The sequence below is a fragment of the Chionomys nivalis genome, chromosome 8, assembly GCF_950005125.1.
Source record: "Chionomys nivalis chromosome 8, mChiNiv1.1, whole genome shotgun sequence".
Classification (NCBI taxonomy): Eukaryota; Metazoa; Chordata; class Mammalia; order Rodentia; family Cricetidae; genus Chionomys; species Chionomys nivalis.
In genome coordinates, this window is record NC_080093.1 from 45,013,644 (window position 1) to 45,038,597 (window position 24,954).

Consider the following 24,954-nt stretch of genomic DNA (forward strand, 5'->3'; position numbering starts at 1 on the left):
TTTTTTATTTTAGACAAATAAATTTTCTTCTAACCTTCACATGTATGACATGGTACATAAACATGTACACTCATGTGCGCACACATACACACACAAATATAATATACTTTAAAATCCATGTGAATTCAGGGAATTTTGAGCCTCTTCTCTCCTGATCTCTGAACTATAGATAAATAAACTGAAGGTGCAGGCTTGGATGAAAATCATAATATATTTATTTTTCCTAGTTGTTCTATAAAAATCAAGAGATTAGTATCCTGAACATGAGACTTCTTTGGAAAAATTTATACATAATGTAAAAGTTTCAATAAATGAAAAGACCAGTGGTCCTGTGAGATTTCAACCCCAGACAAAGATCGTGAAGTGTGTACAGTGATCAGGAATACAGTTAATGGCACTGAGAGCTAGCCAGCCACTAAGCTTAACAAAGCTCATCAGAAGCCAGAGGGGTGTCATCACACAGGGCACTTTTTGCCAATGCATCTCAACTGTTAGCTGGTACCGATAAATATATTAACCAACAAATTAACTTTAGAATCATTAAAAAACTCCTATAGACACTAATTATTTTCCAGTTATGGACCTTCAGGGAGAGCTTGTTTTATTTTATTCTACCACACATTTAAGGATAAAAATTAATTTAATCTAAAAGAAAAGCTTCAAGAGAATGGAAGGGGGAAATTTTAATTTCATTTTATGAAGTTAAATTTCTAAAAGTCTCTCTGTGTACATGATCTATGCATGTGTATGTATTCTTGTGTGAGTGTGGAGGCCAGAGTCTCCTTATTTTAAAATATATTGTTAGTATATGTGTGTATACACACATGTGCATGCAGTCATGTGTGCTAAGGAGTCTGTACGGAACTCAGAGGACTCCTATGTGGAGTCAGTTCTCTCTACCTTGATGTGGGTACCAGGGTTTGAACTTGAGCTACCAGTGGGTAAAGAGAAGAAAATATACAATTTCTATGGATGAATGTAGTTGTAAAAAGTTTAAAATGTGGGTAACCCATCCAGAAATATATGACCCAAAATAATACCTGATAGGTAAATAGTTTGATTTGTAATCTAGATGACAAATTTAAGACTAAATAATGGGAAAAATTAGATATTTATTACTGCTTCTGATTAATGGATGATAGTCATCTTAGATGCAAGGAATATTTGATAAATTAATCAGTCAATGATAATAAGCTGAGTGAATAATACAAAAAGATTTAGTGTGGGAAAGCTTAAAATAGCCTACAGCAAACTCCACAGATTTCATAGTGAAATGCTGGTTACTTCCCCTGTGAGGGCAAGGTACCTATAACTGCCCCATTGACTCAGATGTTGACAGTCTAGGAAGGACATGAGGCAACATTAAAAAAATAGTAAACATGTAAAACAGTCATGAACCTAGATATGAAGAAAACTAATTGTATATTTTTACAAGGAAATATAATTTCATAATTTTTATATTAACAAACCACGTATTGAAGAAAAATTGCTGCGTGTGGTGGTACATGTGTGCCATCCAAGCACTGCGGAGGAGGAGATAGAAGGGTCAGGAGTTCAAAGCCATCCTCAGTTAATTGAAAATAGATTCTTTCTCATACAATATATCCTGAGTACAGTTTCTCCTTTCACTACTCCCCCAGTTTCTCTCCCCGCTAGAGCCACTCCCTTTCTGTCTCTCACTAGAAAAGAACAGGCTTTTAGAGATAACAAACAAACATGACAAAATAAAATAAAATACAGTATGAGAAAACAAACCCCATCACACTGAGACCGGACACGGCAACTTATCAAAAAGGAAAGGAGTCCCAGAAGCAGGCACAAGAATCAGGGACCCACTCGTTCACACACTCAGAAGTCCCATAAAAATACTAAGCCGAAAGCTATAATACATAGACAGAGGGCCTGGTGCAGACTCGTGAAGCTCCACTTTCAAATAAGCGATCTAGGTTACTTAACACCTGGTTAGGCAGCCATATGGTGTGATTTTTTTCAATCACAAAAGTTAATTTCAAGCAGATTCGAAATCTAAATATGTTAAACAATCTCTAAAGATCTCAAAGTGAGCACTAGAACATATTTTATGGATACCAGGTCTGGAGTGCTTATTAAAATAGAAACAGAGTATACTAAAGGGAAAGACTGATTAGAACATACTGTAACTAATTCTTCTGTTTACCAAGACTCTCTGTTGTATTAGTATAGGTGCGTGAGTGCGTGGAGCGTTCGTACGTAGTGTGTGTGTCTGAGTGTGTGTGTGTGTGAGAGAGAGAGAGAGAGAGAGAGAGAAAGAGAGAGAGAGAGAGAGAGAGAGAGAGAGAGAGAGAGAGAGAGATGTACATACTCATATACAAAGCAGTGGGTTGGTTCTTGTGATTGTGGAGTCTCAGAAATCCCTATTCCTGATGTTTGTAGGCTGGCAATCAGGAGAGGTGACAGCAATGTTGTTCTAGCCCAAGTCCAGTCCATAGTCTAAGAACCAGGAGGTACTGCAAGTTTCAAGTTCTAGACCATGCTCAAAGGAGAAGCAAAACGTCACCCGTTGAAGTCAGGCAGGGAGGGGAGGAGCAGGAGCGCGTGTCTTCCTTCTTTAAATGTTAGTCTCAGAGAGAGAGCCTCCCAACCACACCCAGAATAGCATTTACTAACATCTTTGAAAGGGGTAGAAGAGATTCCGTCTGGGCTAGGGATGTGGCTTAGCAGGTGGGCAGTTGCCAGTCTGTGGGACCCACATGGTGGAAGAGACTCAACTTCCGCGAGCTGTCTTCTGACCTCCACAGACAGACAGACACACGCTGTGGCACATAGCTCTGTAAAGTATGCACAACTAACTAGAAAACCAGGAAAACCCTTTCAAAAATTTCCCAGGAAACTACATGTTGAAAAGGTGCTCAACCTCATTAGTAGTTCCGGGAATTTAAAACTAAATCACAATGAGAGAATCAGAGAAAAAGCCAACCAGAAACTTGCCACCTGTGTCAGCCCCCCGACATTCATTGGTTCTTGTTCCTTAGGATATAAGCAACAGGAATCATCAAGTGTGTGGAGCGTGACTGTACATACAGGCAGAGGTGCCAGGTAGATTTATCATTTTTATTTGTACTGTAGCTTTCAATATTAGGATGATTTTTTTTAAAAAAAAAAAAAAAAGAAAACCAAGTCTAGTATACTAGGCTAAGTGTGTGCTAAGATAAATGCTTGCCAAACTTGATGCGTATGTGAGCTACTCAGCTATCTTGCCGCAATGGGATTTATGATTGATTGATCCTGTAGGTGGAGAGTGGAGCCTGGCAGTTCGCGTTCTAACAGGCTTGCAGGTGAAGCAATGCAGCACTCCAGGCTGGACCATATTTTGAGAAGATGTGAAGAGTCTCCGCCTCCTCCGCCCCATCTACGCGGAGGGTAACTGCCGACAGCTGAATGTAGCCAATGGTTTATAAACCGTCAAGGACATCTGTTTCCCGTTGGCTGGTTCCTGAGGCTTTGGAGTTCGACAAAATGAAGCTCACAGCCCTGTCAGGCGGGTTCTTTCTCCTTTGTCTGTTGTGGAATGCTTCTGGACTCGAGCCAGGTATAAATAAATACCTTTGGAAGATGTTGATTTAAAGAGTTTTCCGAGGAACCTTTCACCCTGCCCTCACTGATCACACAACAGTGAGGGTTGGTGTTTCCAATGAAGCTTAAACTTGAAGTTAGAATGCCGAGCCTGTGCTCAAGGCCTTTCATTTTATTGTAAACAATTTGATGGCTCTTCAGACTCAGTTTATATGATTAACAGCCTCTTTTGAAAGGTTCATCTTTTGTGTGTGAAGGTCTGTAGAGGCCCGAGGACAGCTTTCCCTAGTCTGTACTACCAAGTTCTGAAAGCGGGACTCTGGTTATTCCTGTTGCTGGGTTTCTGGTAAACCTTCTGCTTCCACCCTTTCAATTTTTTTTTTTTATTTTTAAAGAAAGGATGTTGTGAACGTAATAGCATGTGGTGGCCGGGCATTCACTAGCCTAGGTACTTGTCTGAAACACACCACAGTCCTCCTGCCTCTTCTTTCTCTCCTTTTCAATAACTAGTCCCACGTTTCTATTGTAACTTGGGTTTATATAATTCAAGAAAGCCAAGAAAGGGCTTCGCCAGCCAAAGGGATGTGCCTGTACGTATGAACCCAGGACAGGAGGGTACTCGGCAGAATGGAAATTGCAGATGGGTTCTAATTGCTTCTTTCAGACCCTGAGGTTCCAGAAAGAGAAACCCCAACTCTGGCAATTAACTGGGTGAACTTCAGCTACTTACTTGAAGGCCACATGTCTAATTTTTTCCAGGTGTCCACGAGCGGAAATTTCTCGGGATGTATTATACCTTAAAGTAAATGATGTTTGTGCTGGTAAGATGGCTCAGTGGGTGGAAGCGCTTGCCGCTAAACACGACAACCTGAGTTCGGTCCATGTTATCAGGAGATGACTGACTCTTGCGGGCTGTCCTCTGACTTCCACATGGTGGAATGGGTGCCCTTCTCCCCATAAATAAAAAATGTAATAATAAAAGAAGACAAGACAGCCAGCGACCTGCAAACACCCAGATCTGTCTTGCCATTACTGTGCAGGAGATGAGAGAACATCTCTGGCTCGCATTAGCCTTAGCATGGTAGCCTGTTCGCTGTTTCTCATGCTGCTGGGAGGCGCTTGCCTGTGGGCTTTCTCCTGCGTCTCTGCAGAACTAAAGCCCCAACCCCCACCTTTACTTGGTACTCTGGCTCTCAGATGGAGAGGTTTTGCCATCCAGGGCAGCTTGGTAGTTTTGCTTGTCTCAGCTGGGTTGTAACTGGTACACCTGTGGCTGCTCAGGGATGTTACCAACCATTCTCCCCTGTACAGCCAAGAAGGCCCTCCCCCTCCCTCCACAAGCATCTACAGCTGAGCAAGCAACCAGGCCCTAGAGCCAAGGTTCTCAAAACCCCTAATGTTGTAACCCTTTAATACAGTTCCTCATGTTGCGGTGACCACTTCCCCAAATTATTTTTGTTGTTACATCGTAACTGTAATTTTGCTACAGTTACGAATTATAATGTAAATATCTGATATGCAGGTGGTCTTAAGCAACCCCTGTGGAAGGGTCATTACGCCCCCAGAGGGTTGTTTCCCCCAGACTGAGAACCACTGTCCTAGAGGGCTTTGCTTCTGTTTTGAAGTACTTTAACACACTTGTCTTTGAAGTCTCCTTTTCCTTTCAAAACTCTTGTTAGAAACAACCACAGGCATTTTTCACACAGTCCTGGTTTCTGATATCTACAGGCGGTCATTTATTCTCCACGGACCTCACAGCAAGCAACCACCGAGCAGCAAGCTGTTGTTGCAAACCAATCTACCTCTATTGCTTTTTTTTCATTATCATACTTGGTACCTCTGGGAAAGGTGGAGCTGTTATCCTAGTCTGGCTAGAGACTCTCAAACCTTGGTGGTTTCTTGTTCTGAGGTTTTTCTGCCCTAAGGGACTTTTCCTTTTGTCATATGAGTCTAAAATTTCTACACAAGATGGAAATAATGTTGTGTGGCTGAGGGAGGGGTTGGGAATTAAATATTTTTGAGTCATATTAGATTAGTGCTGGAAAACCCGTGAATAAAATTGGTTTAAAACTCCCTGTTTCAATGGTACTACCAATATGTTTTATTTTGTTAAACATAACTTTTTTCCTGATCTTTCATGCTGGGTACACACAAAGGTTGCGGTCCTTCCTCTAGAAGAGACTAGTGTTATAAAAAGGCCTGTGTGCGACAATTGCTCCCATCTGTTCCTCACAGCTTTCCACCCGATATGTTAGAGTTCTTGGTCATCTTGCAGTTCTTGGTACCCATTATATTAGGTGTGCAAAAATAAATGTGTGAGAGAGCTCAGGGTCTTACTAATAAGTGTGACGTGATTACGCAGGGCAGGGATGTCCAGGGGATCCTGATGTTCTCCATCCGCAGATCTGACACTGGTTAGCAAGGCCTTGAGTGATTGTCACTAAAAGAAAATAGATTACCTGTATGTCTAGAAAATAATTTACTTCCTGTATTCTAGTTCCCACGTTTTCACTCTAAGATGTGGCCCTTCACTGGATAGACTGTAGTCTCCAGACTCGATAGGCTCTGTGAACTATTTAATGTTTTGAGCACCCTTTTCATCTGGGAAAGGAATAGATTACCTGCCCATGAATCTTGTACTCAGTAGCAAGAACATATGTGTTAACCTAGCAACTGCCGCGCTGACAGCAGAACTCTACATAATGTGGGGAGAAAAACAAACTCGTGGTGTGATATTTTTTCCCAACAATGATAGCTAGCTTGCTCATGAATGATTTAGTTTCTAAAGGAAATGTGTCTATCTTCAAGTTACCTAGGTCACAACTCTTGGACTGGATAAAAAGAGGAAATGGGCAACTATTATTTTTGCTTGGACTGGCCATCAGGATTGTACCATAATATTAAGAAGCAAAGGATTATTGAATAGGTTTGATTCCATTCTAAAATCTCGATTCTAAGGCTTTCAGTAATGTTCTGACTATCTGTGTCCATCAAATTCTTCATAAAGGTAGTTCGTACTATTCAGTTTTTCAGAAAAGGTACATTTCCCAGCAAAGCTAAATAAGGTGTACATTACTATTGCTGTCATTGTTGTTTTAGCAGTGATTTCAGTGTGCTCTGATGACTGGCTGCTCGTGAGAATAGAGAGGAGGCCCTTTGGTAACGACACAGAATTGAGAGTTGATGACCTATACCTGGGGAACAACTGCTCCGTAACCAGGGTCCTCAGCTTCAACTATGAGTTTTCTTATCCTGCTGCTTCCTGTGGGATCAGTAAATTTGTAAGTGGTACATGATTTTCCTTTCCTGTGCCTATTTTGTGGATACATAATCTCATATCCCTTATTTTCCATCCTCCCTTCATTCTGCTAGGCATTGAATTCAGGACCCTGCCATGCTAGGCAAGTGCTCTGCCCACTGAACCATCTAGCCAGCTTCAGGATTTTTTTTTCTAATTAAAAGCTTTCACCACAGTTATAACTCACGTGACTGTTTCCTGAAGGAGGTCTGGACTTAGACATGCAATGCTAACATTTCTGATTAGGAGTTTTGTAAAAGTCCACCGTTATAGCTTACATCTTCTCTGTTTGCCCCATGTCTTGTCAAATTGTGTATTTTAGGACACTGGAACTAGAAATATATACATGGGGATCCATTTTGGAAACAGAAAATATACCTTTAAGTGTTCAAAGTTGAGGTCTGGAGAGATGACTCAGTGGTTAAGAGTCTTCCAGAGTACAAGGGATTGATTCCTAACATTCACAAAGTGGCTCACAACTTCAGTTTGTGACTTCAGTCCCAGGGGCTCTGGTACCTTCTTCTGACCTCCAAGGGCACTGCACAGCCATTTACGGAAAACACCTATATATTAATATACTAGACATGTAACTATTATGTAATACACCAAAATATGTAGATAATAAAGATAGAAATGTTCTCAATCTTGTATTTTTTTCTATTGTTCAGATAGAGGCAAAAGAGTTTAAGGTCATACACAAAAAAAGGAGAATAAAACGTTTTTACATCTATTTTATTTCTTCGAAATTAATGTAAAGTGAAAATTTCCCATTTTTTCTAGAATTGGCAGATTACATTCATGTTATTAAGCCACACAATTCCTTGCCTCATCATTTCAGATGTTCCAGGGAAATGTCTTCATCTTGTCTGAGATCAGGTACAGACTGGTTCAGGAGCTGACCCGCAGATTCCAGGTGATTTGCTCTGTGAAGAGGTAGGTATGGGTAGATGACGACTCTGCTTGTACATTCCTAAATTTATCCATTGACGGGTGGATGTTTGAGGGCAGGCACAGCTACTAAGATGCCTTAGAGGATTTCTCTGGCACATCTACGGTTGCTAAAACATTTGGTTGTTAGGAAAATTGCAAGTGTACAGAAGAAAAGTTGAATGGATTTTGTATGAAACGCTCATATCTCCTAGAGTCTATCATTTAATTAAAAAAAAGTTACATGCTGTGTGTGTGCTTATATGCACATGTGTGTAGATATAGGTGTATATATGGATATACTCATACCACAACGTGTGTGGAAGAACAGAGGACAACTTGAAAGAGTCACTTACCTACCATGTTGCCTTGCTGGTTGCTGGGGTTAAGCTCAGATAGTCAGGTTTGGTGGCAACCACTTTTGGCACTGAGTCCTATCACGTCATTATGTATATAGTTTCCTAGCATTTAAAATTGAAAGCATGAGTTTATTTCCCTGAAGTGATTATATGCATATAGTTAATTGGGAAAACAACATTTATTTGCAGAAATTTTACAATCAAATATGTAAATATTTTAATATGCAAGTATTTAAATATGCAAATATTAATCAAATCAGTTCTATGTTGCACATTCTTATCTCAGTTCCACAGATGTACTTGATCTTTGTGTCCATATCACACTGTCCACGCTACTCTTGTTACCTTGTGACTTAGCCATGTCATTTTCAGTCATTCAGGATGGTTTTCCACATTGTCACTATAACCTCAAGTTTCCTGATGGTGGAAAAAGTGAGACAGGGAAAGTTCTGTGTGCTTCAGACTTCACACCACCCTGTCCAACACAATAACCTGGGTGCCACACATAGCGTTTATCTTAACACAAAACTGAAGTTTGGTTCTTTAGTCAAACGAGCTCTCCCCTACCCCAGGTGCTCTGACAACTTGTCTGCTTGTTTACAGTGCAGATTTAGAATGTGTCCTTTGTCATAGACTGTTAGGTTTAGTGCTTCTTATGAGAATACACATGATTCAGATGGATGGCAGTCAACGATTCATCACAAATATTTAGTTTTTTTATGCACCTTTGAACTTCATTTAAATGGCATTTATTCAAAGTCCTGTATTTAAAAATATTTATTTTTATTAGCATATGCATGCGTGTCTCCGTGTGGGCATTCATATCATGAATGCAGATGCTTGTGGGGCCAGAAGTGTTGAATTCTTTAAAGCTGAAGTTACAGATAATTGTAAGCTGCTCAATATGAGTGCCGGGAATCAAACTTGTTGTATGCCTTTAACCGCCGAGTCATTTCCCTAGCCCCCAGTCCTGTATTCTTTTGATGATAGCTGATTTTGAGTTGAATTATTATAATACTAGAAGTGAAGACAAATAGCAGATGATTTGAAGGACGAGTCATGAGCAGGACCTGGATTCCAGGAAGCACAGTGGAACATTTCTAATGCTCCAGCTACAGTGGTGGCCGCCTTCTTTATCCATCGCATTCGATATTAGTTCTGTAAAGACTGCACTGCAAGCTTCTCTCTCAGTGAAGGCCCTGAAGTCGCAGGCATTGCACAGCCCTAGCAATGACATATTAAAGCCTTATGACATATTAAAAACAGGATCTGATTGTTCCGCGTGTGTCAGATCATTCCAGGGCTTCTGCAACTCATTGACAAAGCTGTCCTTTATGGTCTTCTGTAAATGAAGTAGGAAACTAGCCCCAGAGCTGAGGCTAGAGCAGCCTTTGGCTTTTTGGGGAACAGGTATGCTTCCCTGGTCAAAAAAGAGTTTGAAGTAGTATGATCTCCATAAACTCCCTGGAGCAGAGTCAGCAGTGTGCCGGCTTCCTGCACCTGAGAGCTGTTTTCCCAGCCTCCCCTCTACCCCAGTGGCTGCAGTGGTAACTGCTGTATTTTTTTTTTTTTTTTTTTTTTTTTAAGAATCTTATGTTTATCTCTCACGTGATTAATCCAGGGTTCGCTCCTGTTTCCAAACTTCAGTTACAGGCAATGGGGTCAATGAAAAAGCTTCCTTCCTTTAATTCATATGCAGAGAACTAAGTAACAACATGGAAGGGACGCTGTAATGCCTAAAGTGGAATTTGGTGGACTGGCTTGGTGGGATATCACTTCTTCTCAACACTTAAAGGGGACAGCTCTCCTCCTTAGCAAGATGAGTTTGATGCTAGACTTGTTTTCTATGTGGTGGATGGAAGTCTATTTTCTTTTCTTTTAAATTTATTTATTTTACATCCTGAGAGCAGTTTCTGCTCCTTTTCCTCCTCTCAGTTCCCTCCAACCAACTCTCCTCTGTGCCCTCCCCCATCTATTCTTCAGTTTCTATTCAGAAGAGGGCAGGGCTTCCGTGGATATTAATAAAACAGTACATCAAATCGCAGTAAGACTAAGCACCTGCCCTAGTATTAAGGCTGGGCAAAGCAACTCAGTATGAGGAATAGGGTCCCAAAAGTCAGTAAAAGAGAGACAGCCCTTGCTCCCACTGTTAGGAATCCCACAAGAAGACTAAGCTACACAACTGTCATATATATGCAGAGGGCCTAGGTCATTTCCATGCAGGCTCCATGGTTGTCTGTTCAGTCTTTGTGAGCCTCTGTGAGCCAAGGTTGATTGATGTTGTGGCTATTCATGTAATGTCCTTGACCCCTCTGGCTCCTACAAGCCTTCTTTCCTCTCTTCAGCAGGATTCCCGGAGCCCAACCTGATGTCTACCTTTGGGTGTCTGCATCTGTTTATCAGTTGCTAGCCGAAGCCTCTCTGATGACAATTGAGCTAGGAACCAGTCTATGAGTATAGCAGCATATCACTACGCATCATTACATTTTTTTCTCCTGTTCTGTTTGGTTCTGTCCTCGGTCTTTGGGCCATCTAGCCTCTGGGCGCTGGCACTTCAGGCAGTGTCCAGGGTGGGCTCCCTCTAGTGGCATGGGTCTCAGACTGGAACAGTCATTGGTTGGCCACTTCCACATCTATGTGCCAGCCTTACACCAGTGTATCCCATAGGCAGGACAGACTAGGTCGAAGGTTATGTGGCTGGGTTGGTGTCCCAATCCTTCCACCGGAAGTCTTGCCTGGTCATGGGCGATGGTCAGTTCAGGCTATGCATCCTCTATTGCTAGGAGTCTTGGCTGGGGCCATCCTTGTAGATACCTGGGAGTTTCCCTTGCGCCAGATTTCTGCCTGACCCTGAAATGCACCTCCTTTCTAGGCATCTCTTTCAGTACTCTCTCCCCACCCCTGCCTGATCACTCAGATTCCAATCCCTGCCCCCAGTCCATGCACAAGATCCTTTCTATTTTCCCTTCCCATGGAGATCAAGCAGCACCCTTGAACCCTCCTTGCTACTGAGTAGATAGCATGTTTGTCTTCTTGGGTCTAGGTTACCTCACTCAGGATGATTTTTTTCTAGTTCTATCCATTTGCTTTCAAATTTCCTGTTGTCCCTGTTTGTTTTTTTTTTTTTTTTTTGTTTTTTTTTTTTGTTTTTTCGAGACAGGGTTTCTCTGTAGCTTTGGTGCCTGTCCTGGAACTAGCTCTTGTAGACCAGGCTGGCCTCGAACTCACAGAGTCCCTGTTTTTAATAGCTGAGTGATACTTCATTGTGTAAATATACCACATTTTCTTTATCCAGTCTTCAGTTGAGGTACATCTAGGTTGTTTGTTCTGGCTATTATGAATAAAGCTCTATGAATGTAGTTGAGCAAGTGCCCTTGTGGTATGATTGAGCATCCTTTGCCTGTATGTCTAAGAGTCTATTCTATTTTCAATGGCAATCCCCTCCCCTCCATACTAGGTAGTTGCTACTGTTGTGCATACACGCACACATGTGTGTCTCTCTGTGTGTGTCTGTGTGTGTAGGCTAGTTGTAGGTGATGTGGAATCATAGTTCTAGAGAGAATATTTGTCACATTAGATTATGTTTGAAACTCTTAATCTAGGATCAATTCTAGATCAATATCATCTGGATAAGTGTTAAGTTTATGATTCTATTAAAAACTTTATACTCATATTCATTAAGCTAAGTTCCCTTTCTCTCCAATCATTTTATTGTTGTTTAAAAAAAAAAGTTCCTCTGTCTAACAGCCCTGGTTTTCCGGGAACCTGGCTTTGTATACCAGTCTGGCCTTGAACTCACAGATATCTGACTGTCTCTGCTTCCCAAGTGCTGGGAAGTCAGGCCCCACCATGCCTGACTCTCTCCAGTCATTTTTAAAGTAGTACAGAAATCACTAAAATGTCTATTTTCCCTTAGATTATGTTTACAACTATCAATTCTCTGCTTTTTTCTCTTTGCTCTGTTTAGGCCTAAGTTATTTTCGACGGAGCCCTTTGGATTAAGTAGGTATAGCGTGAGTGCCTTCTGTGGTGGCACTCAGGTGATAGGACAAGAGTCATCGGTCTCCTCCCAAACTAAATCACATGAGCCTAATTTTAGCATTTCTCATAAGGTAAGAGGAGTCTTTCCATTATTTCATGGCTAATGGCAATTTGTTAATTAAGATTTCACTGAAGGAACTATTTAAAGTTGAATTCTGTTTGTTCAGCATGCTTGCATTTTATAATAGATCTTTCAGGCTTGGACACTTGTTTCTGTCACAGACAGTACACTTGACTAAATGTCCAGAAACATGAGTATGTTGCGCTCTGTGAGGCTCCTTACATTTTTCTTGTGAGTACTAAATTATTTTCAGCAGAGCCTATGATAAGGAGAAATAGTTTCCTTAGACAGCCAACACTAGGTCTCTGATTTCTTGACATCCATAGAAAAGCAACCAAGAACCTACATATGGCATTCGAGAATAATAGATGAAGGGCAATAGATCAGCAAAGTTTAAAAATTTCAAGAATTTGTTCCTTCTCAGTATGTTCCCCAGGTAATACCTTCAGAAAAGTACCCAAGTGTAATGTCAGAGATGGTATTTAAAGAGAGAGATGAGATTCTTCCTACTGCTTCAGGTTGAATACCTGAGGTTTCTGGAAAAGGTGCTGGGTGAGCTTTCTATGAAAGTGATTTTAAGTGCTTTCTTCTTAACCCACAGGACCAACTGTCTGTGAACCTCTGGATCAATGGTCCCTGTGTGAAGAATTCCTTTGTGCCCTGAGATCCAGAAGCAAGGGGTGCAATACAAGCCTGGGACCTGGTTTCAGCCACACCATTGTTTTGTCTGTTTCAAGACCAGTAGTGACATTTGTGAACCTGTTTAAACGTCTGTTGGGACTTGGGAGATCATAGCTCTGTAATGTCATGTTTAAATGTTTTACTGGGTTAATTCTAAGAGCACTTGTCACCAGAACTTTCCGTCTGAAGGCTGAAGTTCTAATAAAGCTGTTTCTGTGCAGGAGCTTACTCATAAATCAGGCTGCATGGTGGCTTCTCCCACATTAAAATCTGAAACACTCAAGAGTGTGTCTCAGCTTGAATTTGGGCTTGAAGGGGTATTCTAATTCGTCTGTGAACTTAAATCGTCTGGTATATTGTAAAGATAGCTTCATAGTAATATGAAAGTCTATGCTTTTGAGCACACATTATTAAGGGTGCTGGGCCAAACTCATTGGCCCAAATCACATGAAAATGAGAACTAACAACGTGAAAGAAAGCACACTGACTGTTGCTTCAAAGCTCAGACCCGAGATCTCTCCAGATTCCTACAACACAACAAATGGGTCTATGTAACTGCCAGTGGGATGCCTCTACAGGTACCATGCAGATTTTGGACAATTGAAAACAGAATTCTTTTTAAGTTATTCTTTGAGTTATTTCCTATTGTGTAGAGACCAGAGCAACTAATGAAAGAAAACATTTAATTTGTGGGGTACCGTATCATGCTTGTAGAACATAGTTGGGTCCATGGCTATCATGGTGGGGAAGCAGGACAGCAGGCAGGTGGGCAAGGCATGCACTGAGCTCACATCTAATCCACAAGCATGGCGCAGAGAGGGACAATTGAAATGGTTTGGACTTCTGAAACCTAAAAGCCCACTTCCCGGTGACATACCTTCACCAACAAGGCTATATCACCTAACCCTTCTCTGAAAGTTCCACCAACTAGACCAAGGATTCAAACATGAGGCTATGGACAGTCATTTTTTTTTTTATTTTATTGAGCTCTACATTTTTTTTCCTGCTCTCCTCCCTGCCTCTCTCCTACCCTTCAACTCTCCTCCAAGGTCACCATGCTCCCAATTTACTCAGGAGATCTTGTCTTTCTCTACTTCCCATGTAGACTAGATCTATGTATGTCTCTCTTAGTGTCCTTATGGTCTAGGTTCTCTGGGATTGTGATTTGTGGGCTGGTTTTCTTTGTTTAAAAACCACTTACGAGTACATACAATACTTGTCTTTCTGTGTCTGGGTTACCTCACTTAAAATGATGTTTTCTAGCTCTATTTTCCTGCAAAATTCAAGATGCTGTTATTTTTCTGCTGTGTAGTACTCCATTGTGTAAATGTACCACATTTTTCTTATCCATTGTTTGATCGAGGGGCATTTAGGTTGTTTCCAGGTTCTGGCTATGACAAAGCTGCTATGAACATAGTTGAGCACATTGGACAGTCATTTTTATTCAAACCACCACACTCAGCAAATCCAAGTCAGTAAATATGCTTGTTTTCCTTTGAGACTGTGTCTCACCATGTAATTCTGGCTGTCTTGGAATTCACCATGTACATCAGGATAGCATTGACCTCAGGATCCTCCTACCTCTGCATCTTGAATGTTGGGAATAAAGGCGTGCACTCACTAGTTTTCATGCACATTCACTTCTCATAGTTTGTGCAATTCTTTCTGGAAGGCTACCGTGTGGGAAGAGCGTTCTGTACTCTGCACCATCCGTAGCTCACTGCTTTCTTACATGCGAGCCCACACACTGACCTCACTTCAGTCAAGCCTTAACTGAGTTCCATACTGGCAAATCCATAAACTGAGTCTCAGTCTTTGCAGTAGTGCCAGACACAATTATTTTCTATTGGAAAAATATAAGAACCCCCCACTCCCATAACACACTACCCTTCCTTAGTGGCTTCTATCTTCAGGAGATCCATCCTGATTGAGACTTCATCTTCTGGGGTTAAGGGTTAGCCCCTAGGTGGCTAATCTTATGTCTCTATAGTGAGCACCCCTCTTGGTGAGCTCATCCATACTAGCTACTCAAATTGGCATCTCTATGCTGATAGACTTAAATTGTATTTCATCTTGGGCTCTACCTACTAGACCCTGCCTTAAAATACTCATTTAAATGCACATTTGCCTGTACAAATCCATTCGATTATTGAATAGAAGGTTAGTCAAGTATGTGCTACAACCCATTGCACACAGTTTGCCACTGAGAGAATGTTGTCGGTTGATGTGCTGCTGCAATGCCTTCTGCATGCGTTCCCAAGACTGCACTTAAGGGCTGATGCTTAAATACTATTTTTTTCCATTTTTAAAAAAAATTATTAGTTTTTTAAAATACCAATCCAAATTCCTACTCTTTCCCCTTCTCCCATTCCCTCCACATACCCTCTCACCCCACCCCCATTTAATCCTAAGAGAGGGTAAGGCACATTGCTTTGTGGAAGGTCCAAGGCCCTCCCTACTATATCTAGGCTGAGCAAAGTATCCATCCAAAGAGAATAGGATCCCAAAAAGTCAGTACATGCAGTAGAGATAAATCCCGGTGCCACTGCCAGTGGCCCCTCAGTCTGCCCCAGCCATGCAACTGTCAACCACATTCAGAGGGACCAGTTTGGTTCTATGCTTGTTTCTTCCCAGTCCAGCTGGAGTTGGTGAGCTCCCATTAGCTCAGGTAGATTGTTTCAGTGGGTGAACCCTTCATGGTCTTGAGCTCTTTGCTCATATTCTCACTCCTTCCACTCTTCAACTAGAACTTGGGAGCTCAGTCCAGTGCTGCAATGTGGGTCTGCCTGTTTCCACCTGTTGTTGGACAAAGGTTCTATGGTGATAATTGACAGGCTCCAAAGCCACAGAGAAACCCTGTCTCGAAAAACCAAAAAAAAAAAAAAAAAAAAAAAAAAAAGATAATCACCAGTCTGACTACAGGGCAAGTCAAGATCGGACTCTCTATTGCTTAGGGTCTTAGGGTCACCCTTGTGGATTCCTGGTAATTTCTCTAGAGCCAGGATTCTGCTAACCCGATAATGTTTCCCTCAATCAAGATATCTCTTTTCTTGCTCTTATCTCTGTCCTTCCTCCATCTCGACTATTCCATTCCCTCAAGTTCTCCTCAACCACCCCTTCTCTCCTCCTCTTCCCCTTCTACCCTTCCTTCTCCCCCACCCCCATGCTTCCAATTTTGTCAGGCGATCTTTTCTGTTTCCATTTTCCAGGTGGGTCTATATATGATTTTCTTTGGGTTCATCTTATTACTTAGCTTCTCTAGGATCATGAACTATAGGCTCAATGTCCTTTGTTTATGGCTAGTATCCACCTGTGAGTGAGTACATACCACATTCATCTCTTGGGGGTCTGCGTTACCTCACTCAGGATAGTGTTTTCTAATTTCATCCATTTGCATGCAAAATTAAAGAACAATGACATCTTGAATTTTTTCTTAAATACTTTTTACTACTTCAGGTCTCAAACCAGCTTTCTGTCTTTACAAGAGGATTACAGGCATAAAGACTACAAGGATGGCCTCAAATGGTGTGGAATGCTGCCAGAGGTACTTAGTAGGCAGCAGTGTGTGTACACGTCTGTACTTGCTTTGGTATAGGAGAGATCATAGTATTCAATTCGAGTCTGTGAAGCCCCAGACTTCCAAGGACAACATGTCGATTTTAATTGCTTAAATCAAGCCAGGCATGGTGGTGCACACCTGCAACCTCAGCACCAGGGAGGTGGAGGCGGGAGGGTCAGAAGCTCAAGGTTAGCTTGGGATACACGAAGTCCTGTTTCCAAACTCCTGAAAAGTGCTTAAATATTTACTCCTGACTCTTCCCCCTAATTTTTCTCAGGTCTACCCCTCTCTCGGTGCCCGTCTCCAACTTTCTGACCTCTTTTTGTTCTACCCCACTGAGTTTAATTTGTTCTGTACAGGTGTGGGACTATCCACTGCCCATGATCAACCTACCAGGCAGGCCTCTTTGAGCTTTCAGGTGTAAATAATCAGGAGAACCTGACTTTTAAGTACTTAACACATTTGATGACAGCCCCTCACGCCTGAAGGCTACCTAAACAAGTAGAAAAATCAAGGCAGCTGAGCTTGGGCTGCTGGGCAAAATCACTTAAAGCAGCCACGACTTCCCCTTTGTTTCCTGAGTGGTGCTGAGCAGGAGGTCTATCCAAATGAAGGTCTCTGTGACTTTGGAGGTCTTTGTTCTCTCTGCTGTCTTGGTGTGGCCTTGTGCTTGGAACATTGACATCAATGGTAAATGAGCATTTGGATACTTCATTAGGAGGATGCTTTCTTGAGAGACTGGGGTGAAATGGTGGCTTTCTGCTTCCTCTCCTCCCTACAGAGCCGGGATGCTCTGGAATACAAACGCTTTTAGGCCAAGTAGACTTGTGAATCCACATTTTCCTCTTTCTGCTGAACGTTTTAGTTCTCAGACATCCCCCTTTCCTATGCTTTGGGGTTTTCTCTGTCATTCAGACAGCTTTTTCAAACTTACTGGCAGTTATCTGTGTTTGACAGTATTATAGGATTGAAATTAATTGTATTGTATCTCTGAAACTGACCTCCCTACTTTCGGAATCTTCCTATTTCCACTTGATGATGATATTGCTTTTTATTCTTTTAAAAGTACTGCACTGTCTGGTTGGGGTGATAGAAGTCTACAAGCCTAGCAACTGGGAAGGGGAAGCTGAAGGATCAGGAGTTCAAGGCCATCTTTGGCTGCATAGTGATTTCAAGGCTAGCCTGGGCTACAGAAACATAGACACAAAACTACTGCTCTGCGAGTCACCGACATCAGGTCTCTGATGGTCCTAGGAAGCCAGAAGATAAAGATAAATCAATTTTGTCCTGTTTACAAGTTTATTTTGATATCTATCCCCCCTTTTATCTGGAATCAAGATGTTTCTTAGCTTTAAGATCTGGCTAACTGCTAGCTTTTCTAAGGTAGAATTCTTGTGTTATTATTTACGAAGCTGATTTTCTGTTGCCCTCTGTTGGAAGTGGGGTTTCTTTTAGAACTGATGTATAGGTTTCTTATTTATCTATTTGGCCTGGAAACCTTGTAGGAGTAAGGACCGTGTACAGTCTGATATCATTTCACTTTAAGATGAACCCTTTAGGCTAGTGTAGCTGGATTGGTGCAGCAGTCAATTACTGATACAATAAACAACACGTGCAGAGACCAAGTGGTAACTGGCATATTCCGAGTCTTCAGGATGGAATAAGTAAGGAATCTGTGTCCTGGTCCTTGCTAGTGTTTGGGGGGCACGGAAGAATTTGTTTCAGGTAATATATATAACAGCTATCTGTTTATGGCTGTCAGTAATTTCTCAGAGGCTGGAGGGACAACTGCACAGCATCAAACTGACTGGAATGTGCGATGTACAACAACAGTGAAGTTAAAAGTGTGGCCCCCAGTAAGCCCAAGTCCACCTACATTTTAAGCCCAGTTTTAATCTCAGGTGGTGAGATAAATTTTTTTTTTCTTTTAAGGAAGATCTTCCTGATTCTCCTACTTAGGGGGTATTAGAATAGCATTTTAAACACACAAAGATGCATAGATGTAGAACACCTACCTTTTCCAAACCTGAATTTGATTTTGAAGACCTGCGTGGCCATGCACTCATTGAGCACCTGTGTTTTCCATTAGGGGAAAATTCATTATGGGAAGCTCCTCCTGATGCAACCACTAAAAGCCGCGTTAGTGGTTGACTTCCTGAAGATTTCAGTGTAGGTGCTACGTGAGGATTTTTCCTAGGCCTGGGTTTTCTTTAAGGGTGGGTTTCAGATCAAAGCTCTTTCAGACTTCCAAACAGGGAGGTGGGGGTAGTTTTCTCTCTTCACGCTCCTTCCTGTCCTGGCCGAGGCTGTCTGGAGTTCCTCTGGACCTTATCTTCTTTTTGTCCCCTCCCAAAGGTTGTGGGATTACATTCTCCTCTTTCACACACTCCCGAATAGAGCACCCTTTGTGGAATCTCAGTTCTTCAGAAGGAAAAAATCATAGGTGATTGTTTTTGCTATCTTCGTATATTTATGTTTTTCACCTGTGAAATATCAGACACCTATGTATCTGAGAGTTATTAAGCAAGATGATGGTAATCTCAAAGTTGTTCATAGTCTACTATTTAAGCCATGTTTACTGTTGACAGAAAAGTAGCTCGCTCTTGAAGTTAATGTGCCCTGAAACTTTCTCCTTTGTGTCTTTCTGCAGTGGAGATAAATTGTTCTCAGGACTGGTTGATGGTCTATGTTAGCCCGGATGCCCAGGACAGAAACAACTCATTTATTTTCTCTGATGAATTAATTCTGGGACAAGGCTGCCCTGCAACTAAAATACACACATATCGATATGATTTTGTATACCTTGTCAGTGACTGTGGCATCAGGACGAAGGTGAGAATGCTGCTGTCTGTAACACTACTACGTGTTCTGTCATGCTATGTGCTTCCTGCTGACACTACGGTCCTTTACTCAAGCTGTATACCTGATCCTAATATTAATCAACTTCCAGGCTCTCCCACTTTTCCCTCCCTGACTATTTGGTCAATTGCTTGCTCAGAACCTTGGAGCACAGATCTGAATAGACTCTAGTCCATTTCACAAAATCTTAGCAAACAACATTGAAGCACAATTTTACTTCTATTTATCTGTATTTGTGTATGAATGTGTGCATTGTATCCAGGTATCTGTAAAGGCCAAAAGAGGACTTTTGATCCCCTGAAGTTGGAGTTTACAGACAATTGTGAACCACCTGACATGGGTGCTGGGAACCAAACTTGGGTTCTATGGAAGAGCCTCAAATACCTTTGCTCACCCAGCATCTTCCCAGGCCCTGGCAAAGAGGTTTTTTTTATTTTTTAATTTTTTTTAATTTTAATTTTTTTATGCTTGCTCCTAATGTGCCAGACCATCAATCCTTGCAATGTGCTTGATATTCAATATTCAGTCATCTGAAATCTATTCATGCTCCTATAGGATTTAATATCTGTTGGCTATTCAACTAGGGATGAATCTAAAACTGTACTTTCACTCTGAGACATTGTTTTCCTATAGATTTCAATTTATATTTATCCTATAGTAATATTTTGAGCCATTCACTGATGAGTTTAGTCACCTACGATAGGACACTACCTTTGATAAATGAGGCACCAGCAGTTTCAGAAGGTGTTTGCACAATTGCCTGAGGGGTGATTTGTTGGAAATTATGATATCAAATAAGATCATTTTCCTGCCAATACACATACTTTTCTCAAAACACACATTTTAAGCCGCTTTTGTTATTTGACTTTAAATAGTGTTACTCCAAAAACAAAACAAAACAAAAACTGCTGAGGGCTAGAGAGATGGTTGTATGAGTAGGAATGTTTTCTCTGCAGAAATGAGAACCTGAACTTGAAAGCCTACCAAACCATGTAAAAAGCCAAACATGGCTGTTCAGGCCTGCAATCCTCGAACTGAGCAGAGATGGGTGGATGCTAAGTGTTGCTGGCCAGCAAGCTGAGCCCAAATGGTGAGCTTCTGGTTTAGTGAGAGGTCCCGCCTCATGGCAGTGAGCAGCATGGTAGAAGGAAACACTAACATGCTTTGGCCTCGGTATGTGCACAAATGGGTGGGTACACACATTCTTACATGTATCAGTACATGGAGAGAGACAGAGAGAGGGACAGAGAGGGACAGAGGGACAGAGAGAGAGACAGAGGGACAGAGAGAGACAGAGAAACAGAGAAACACACCTAGAAACACACAGAGAGGAAACACACAGAAAGACACAGAGATGACAGAGAAACAGAGACACACACAGAGATAGAGGCAGACAGATAACCGTTGAAAACTTTTCATTAATAATTTATTACAAAAATCTCTACATGGTAGTTTGTTTGCTTCTATGTCTTAGGGTGCCCCATCTCAGGGCACTTTCAGTCCACTCTTCCAGTCCTCCTTTCTGTCCCATTGTTAAGTGACTGGACCTCCACATGCATCTGAGAATGACAGAAACCTCTTTTGAGATAATTGATGTTCTATGATTTTTTGTGTTCCCACCTGCGCATACCTCTTCTGTTGCTAAACTACCTTCTTCCTAAAATATGTGATTTCCTAGGTTATCTCAAAGAACACTATCCATTTTGAAACTGAGATATACTTTGTTCCAAGGAATAGTCGTTTTGAAAATCAGACGATCCCTTTGGAGTGTTCTGCATCTCGGTGAGTCAGCCATCTCCTTTGAATTGCTATCGAGGTGCTGAGATTTTACAGGCTATATCCTGACTTCCCCTGAGAAGAATTCAAACAAACCCCAGATTATTATTTATAAAATAGTTCAGTAGATACCCTATTACCTTTCATTTTTAAAAGTTAAATATATTGCCTAAATTTAGAATCAAACTATTACAGAGTTGAAAGTTTCTAAGGTACAATCTAGTGGACTTAGATTATTTTATAGTTGTGTAGTTTACAAATCAAGATAATAAAAAACTATCATCTGTAATAAATAAAAGAATTAAATGAGGCATATATTAAGTAAAATTATATATATATACACTAATTTTGGAGTCAAATTTAGTTTTCTTACATTTACTTGTTCACTTAATTATTTTGTGTGTATGTATGTACGTATGTGTGTATGTGTGTGTGTATGTGTGTCTATGTGTATGTGTGTGTGTGTATGTGTGTATGTGTGTGTGTATGTGTGTGTGTATGTGTGCGTGTATGTGTGTATGTATGTGTGTATGTATGTGTGTATGTGTGTATGTGTGTGCCATAGTGTTTGTGTGGAGGTCAGTGGACAATTTGGGGGAATTGTTTCTCTTCTTCCAGTCTGTGGGATCTGGGCATTGAACTCAGGTCGTAAGACTCGCTGGCATGCACCTTTACCTGTTGAGCCATCTCACTGCTCCATGGCATCAATGTATTTTGCTGTTATCTCTTTTATAGTACACTTCTCCTGATAAACTTTCTTTTGTGTTATGAGACTGCATGGCTAAAATATGTATGGAAAACCAGTCTGCCATTTTAATATGAACTCACAGAGAATGAAGAAGAATGTGTCCACCTGTATGATTAACGCACTTGCTTGCCATTTTATGGATCCTGAAAGTGTTCTGTCTTAGTTTGGGTTTTTATTGCTGTGAAGAGACTCCATGACCATAGCAACTCTTATAAAGCAAACATTTAATTGGGGTGGCTTGCTCACAGTGTCAGAGGCTCAGTCCATTATCGTCATGGCAGGGAGCATGGCGGCATGCAGGCAGATGTGATGCTGGAGTTGAGAGCGCTACATCTTATAGGCAACAGGGAGTCAGCTCTCTGAGCCTGTTCCCTAGTGACACACTTTCTCCAACAAGGTCATGCCTCATAACAGTGCCATTCCCTTTGGGGGTCATTTTCGTCCAAACCACCATATGCCTCGTAGGAACTCTGAGATGAAATGCAATAGTATTCTCATTGCCATATCATAGAAATGTTTACACTGAATGTTATAAACACTTAGGGGACGAGTGTAGAAACCACAGAACAACTTACAATCTTGTCTAATATATAAAAATACTTAATATAAAAAATAATTTAGAGCTAAGAGAAATGTCTAATATCTTTTAATACGACAAATCATACTTCCAGTTTTTTGTTTTGTTTCACTATGGTAAAACTACACACAAGATAAAATTTACCATCTTTACCACCTTTAAGTGTGGATTTCAGTTGCAGAAAATGTTTGCCTTGCTAATATTTCTGACTCTCTTTTGAACTATTTTCCTAAGGCAAACTAAGCTGAGGGATTTAGTGACATTCTGGGGTGTATCAGAACCACAAATAAAAGCCAGACTTGATTAAGCTATGTATACACACATGCATATACAAGAATAAATATATAATCTTTCCCATATACTACTGATTGTTGGGTGTATGTAGAATTCTGACCCATTGCCTCAGGCCTAGGGCTTCTGCAGAGTCTTCTAGATTAACAAGAGATGAAAGGGCATTCCTCTGTCAACAATAATTGCTACCTTGTTTTCTGTTTACCTTCCTTAGACAAAATGACGACTGTGGGCTGGAGAGATGGGTCAGCAATTAAGAGCACTTACTGCTTTTGCCAATGACCTGGGTTTGATTCCTAGCACCTATGTGGCAGTTCACACGGCATGCAGATAGTGCACATACATACTTGCAGACAAAACATTCATACATATAATAAATCTAAAACATTTTAAAGTGTTGTCTAGTTAGACAGACAGACAGACAGACATGATCAGAGTTTCTGTGCATAGATTTTAAGTTTGCACACAAATACACATACATTCATTCGCATTCAAAAATCCAAATTGCTCACTGGCCAGAAACTCACTATGTAGATCAGGCTGGCCTCAAACTTGCAATGATTCTCTTGCCTCTACCTCCTAAATCAGCACATTGAAAATGGTGGTGTTTATTAAAGGTAGGAATGATTTGACCCCCAAGTCTAGACACAGCAGGACGTGTCATCAAAGACTCCAACCTTGATTCTCTCTGTTCCCTTTTTCTTTAGGAAGTCAATGTGGCTTACAGCAGTGTCTACAGATGAGGACCCAAAGGTGCCTGCAAGTGTCTTTATGACGAATCTTTAAATCACACCTGAAGACCTGGGGTTATTAAACGTTCCCTAAACTGCTTCCTCCTGAATAGGAGATGGGAATAGTGCTGGCATCGTGAACTTCACTGTACAACAAACCCCTTTTCAATAAGAACAATGCTGGCATAAACTTCTTCGGCATCTCATTTCTGTACACCAATTAAATAAATGCTCTGCTTATGAAGATGTTTCTTCAATAACTTTATCCATGGGTATGACTTATTAATTTGATGTTACCTAGTAGACATTTTATATTATACATTTACATTTTGTTTTCTGTTTCGTACCCAGATTCAAGAATATGCCCTTCGTGGCACTTTTGAACATTTAAAGTCTATTTTTTAGATTGTGGCATATGAGTGCATATTCATGTCACAGTACATGTGGACAGGGCAGAGGACAACCTGTAAGACTTGGTTCCCTTTGCAACCACGTGAGTCCCAAGGATGGAACGCAGTTGTCAGGATTGGCGGTGGTAACCTGTATCTGCCTATCCATCCTACCGGCCCACATGTTTTGACCTAATAGAATTATGTTCTAAATGTTTTTAGTAAGAATTGTGTACAGAGATAGGTGTATTAATGTCTCAGAATAGAAACTTTGGGCCTTGGGCTGGAGAGACAGCTCAGAGGTTAAGAGCATTGACTACTCTTCCTAGAGATCCTGAGTTCAATTTCCAGCAACCGAATGGTGGCTCACAACCATTTATAATGAGATCTGATGGGCTCTTCTGGCCTGCAGGCATACATGCAGACAGAACACTGTATGTATAGTAAATAAATAAACCTTAAAAGAACTTTGGGTGGGCCTAGTTTAAGTTTTAACCTGCTAACTCTCAGGAAAGAGAAATATTCTCTTGTTTGCAGACACTTTAATTTGCATAGTGTCCTAATTTATCAAGCTGTGTTCTAGAACTAATTTAATATGACAACATACTCAGATGACTAATCTAGAAAAAACTCAACTCATGGTTTTTAACTTAAGCAAACAGCCTCAATGCTGAAATTTGATGTTATTGCCTTCTGTAATATCTCATCCACATTTGGAACAGTTGACCAAAGTTGGCAGGCATGGACAAGAGCCTGCCCTCAGTGTAGAAGCTCATAAGCACAGTAGCAGGTGGTTATAGGGTGATGTCTCTGAAACCGTGAGATAAAATGTCTTCTTTGCTTCAAGTATGTTTCTTGTTGTTTAATACGGCAGCAGGAAAGCTGACCAATAGACAAGGCAGTGCAGGCTTTTTTCCCATCAGCATTCCTAGGGTATAAGATGAACAGTGCTGGAACAGCTGGCCTTCGGGAATACGATTCTAAACCGTCTTATCCTGATACTCAGGCTCACAGTCCAGCCGGTTAGACTGAGACTAGGGAGAATTGTGTCTTAAATGTACATTGACATTTAGGGATAAGGAGGAACACATCCAATTTCCTTCAT

The 24,954-nt window shown here is 41.1% G+C and overlaps 2 protein-coding genes across 3 annotated transcripts; both read left to right on the forward strand.

Moving 5' to 3' along the window:
- The first annotated feature begins 3,431 nt into the window (after nt 1-3,431).
- On the forward strand, nt 3,432-13,170 carry Oosp4b (oocyte secreted protein family member 4B). Of its 2 annotated transcripts, none has more exons than XM_057779704.1 (5): nt 3,432-3,568; nt 6,652-6,833; nt 7,689-7,783; nt 12,104-12,248; nt 12,840-13,170. In XM_057779704.1, the coding sequence occupies exons 1-5, from the start codon at nt 3,496-3,498 to the stop codon at nt 12,900-12,902; spliced, it is 558 nt and encodes a 185-aa protein (XP_057635687.1). In that variant the 5' UTR covers nt 3,432-3,495; the 3' UTR covers nt 12,903-13,170. The 2 variants fall into 2 exon arrangements, with proteins under 2 accessions (XP_057635687.1, XP_057635688.1); XM_057779705.1 differs by having other exon boundaries at nt 6,655-6,833.
- A 3,871-nt stretch (nt 13,171-17,041) lies between these two features.
- On the forward strand, nt 17,042-23,686 carry Oosp2 (oocyte secreted protein 2). The gene is made up of 4 exons (XM_057779820.1): nt 17,042-17,168; nt 19,129-19,310; nt 21,016-21,119; nt 23,437-23,686. Exons 1-4 carry the CDS (start codon nt 17,087-17,089, stop codon nt 23,513-23,515), a joined length of 447 nt encoding a protein of 148 aa, XP_057635803.1. The 5' UTR covers nt 17,042-17,086; the 3' UTR covers nt 23,516-23,686.
- Nucleotides 23,687-24,954: the final 1,268 nt, after the last annotated feature.

What these genes read in the sequence shown, in the direction of transcription:
- Oosp4b (XM_057779704.1), top strand. Translation starts at nt 3,496, where the DNA reads ATGAAGCTCACAGCCCTGTCAGGCGGGTTCTTTCTCCTTTGTCTGTTG. An exon ending in TGCTTCTGGACTCGAGCCAG is followed by an intron (nt 3,569 to 6,651) that starts GTATAAATAAAT and finishes TTGTTGTTTTAG; the next exon opens with CAGTGATTTCAGTGTGCTCT. An exon ending in ATTTTAGCATTTCTCATAAG is followed by an intron (nt 12,249 to 12,839) that starts GTAAGAGGAGTC and finishes CTTAACCCACAG; the next exon opens with GACCAACTGTCTGTGAACCT.
- Oosp2 (XM_057779820.1), top strand. Translation starts at nt 17,087, where the DNA reads ATGAAGGTCTCTGTGACTTTGGAGGTCTTTGTTCTCTCTGCTGTCTTG. An exon ending in ACTGTGGCATCAGGACGAAG is followed by an intron (nt 19,311 to 21,015) that starts GTGAGAATGCTG and finishes GTGATTTCCTAG; the next exon opens with GTTATCTCAAAGAACACTAT. An exon ending in TTGGAGTGTTCTGCATCTCG is followed by an intron (nt 21,120 to 23,436) that starts GTGAGTCAGCCA and finishes CTTTTTCTTTAG; the next exon opens with GAAGTCAATGTGGCTTACAG.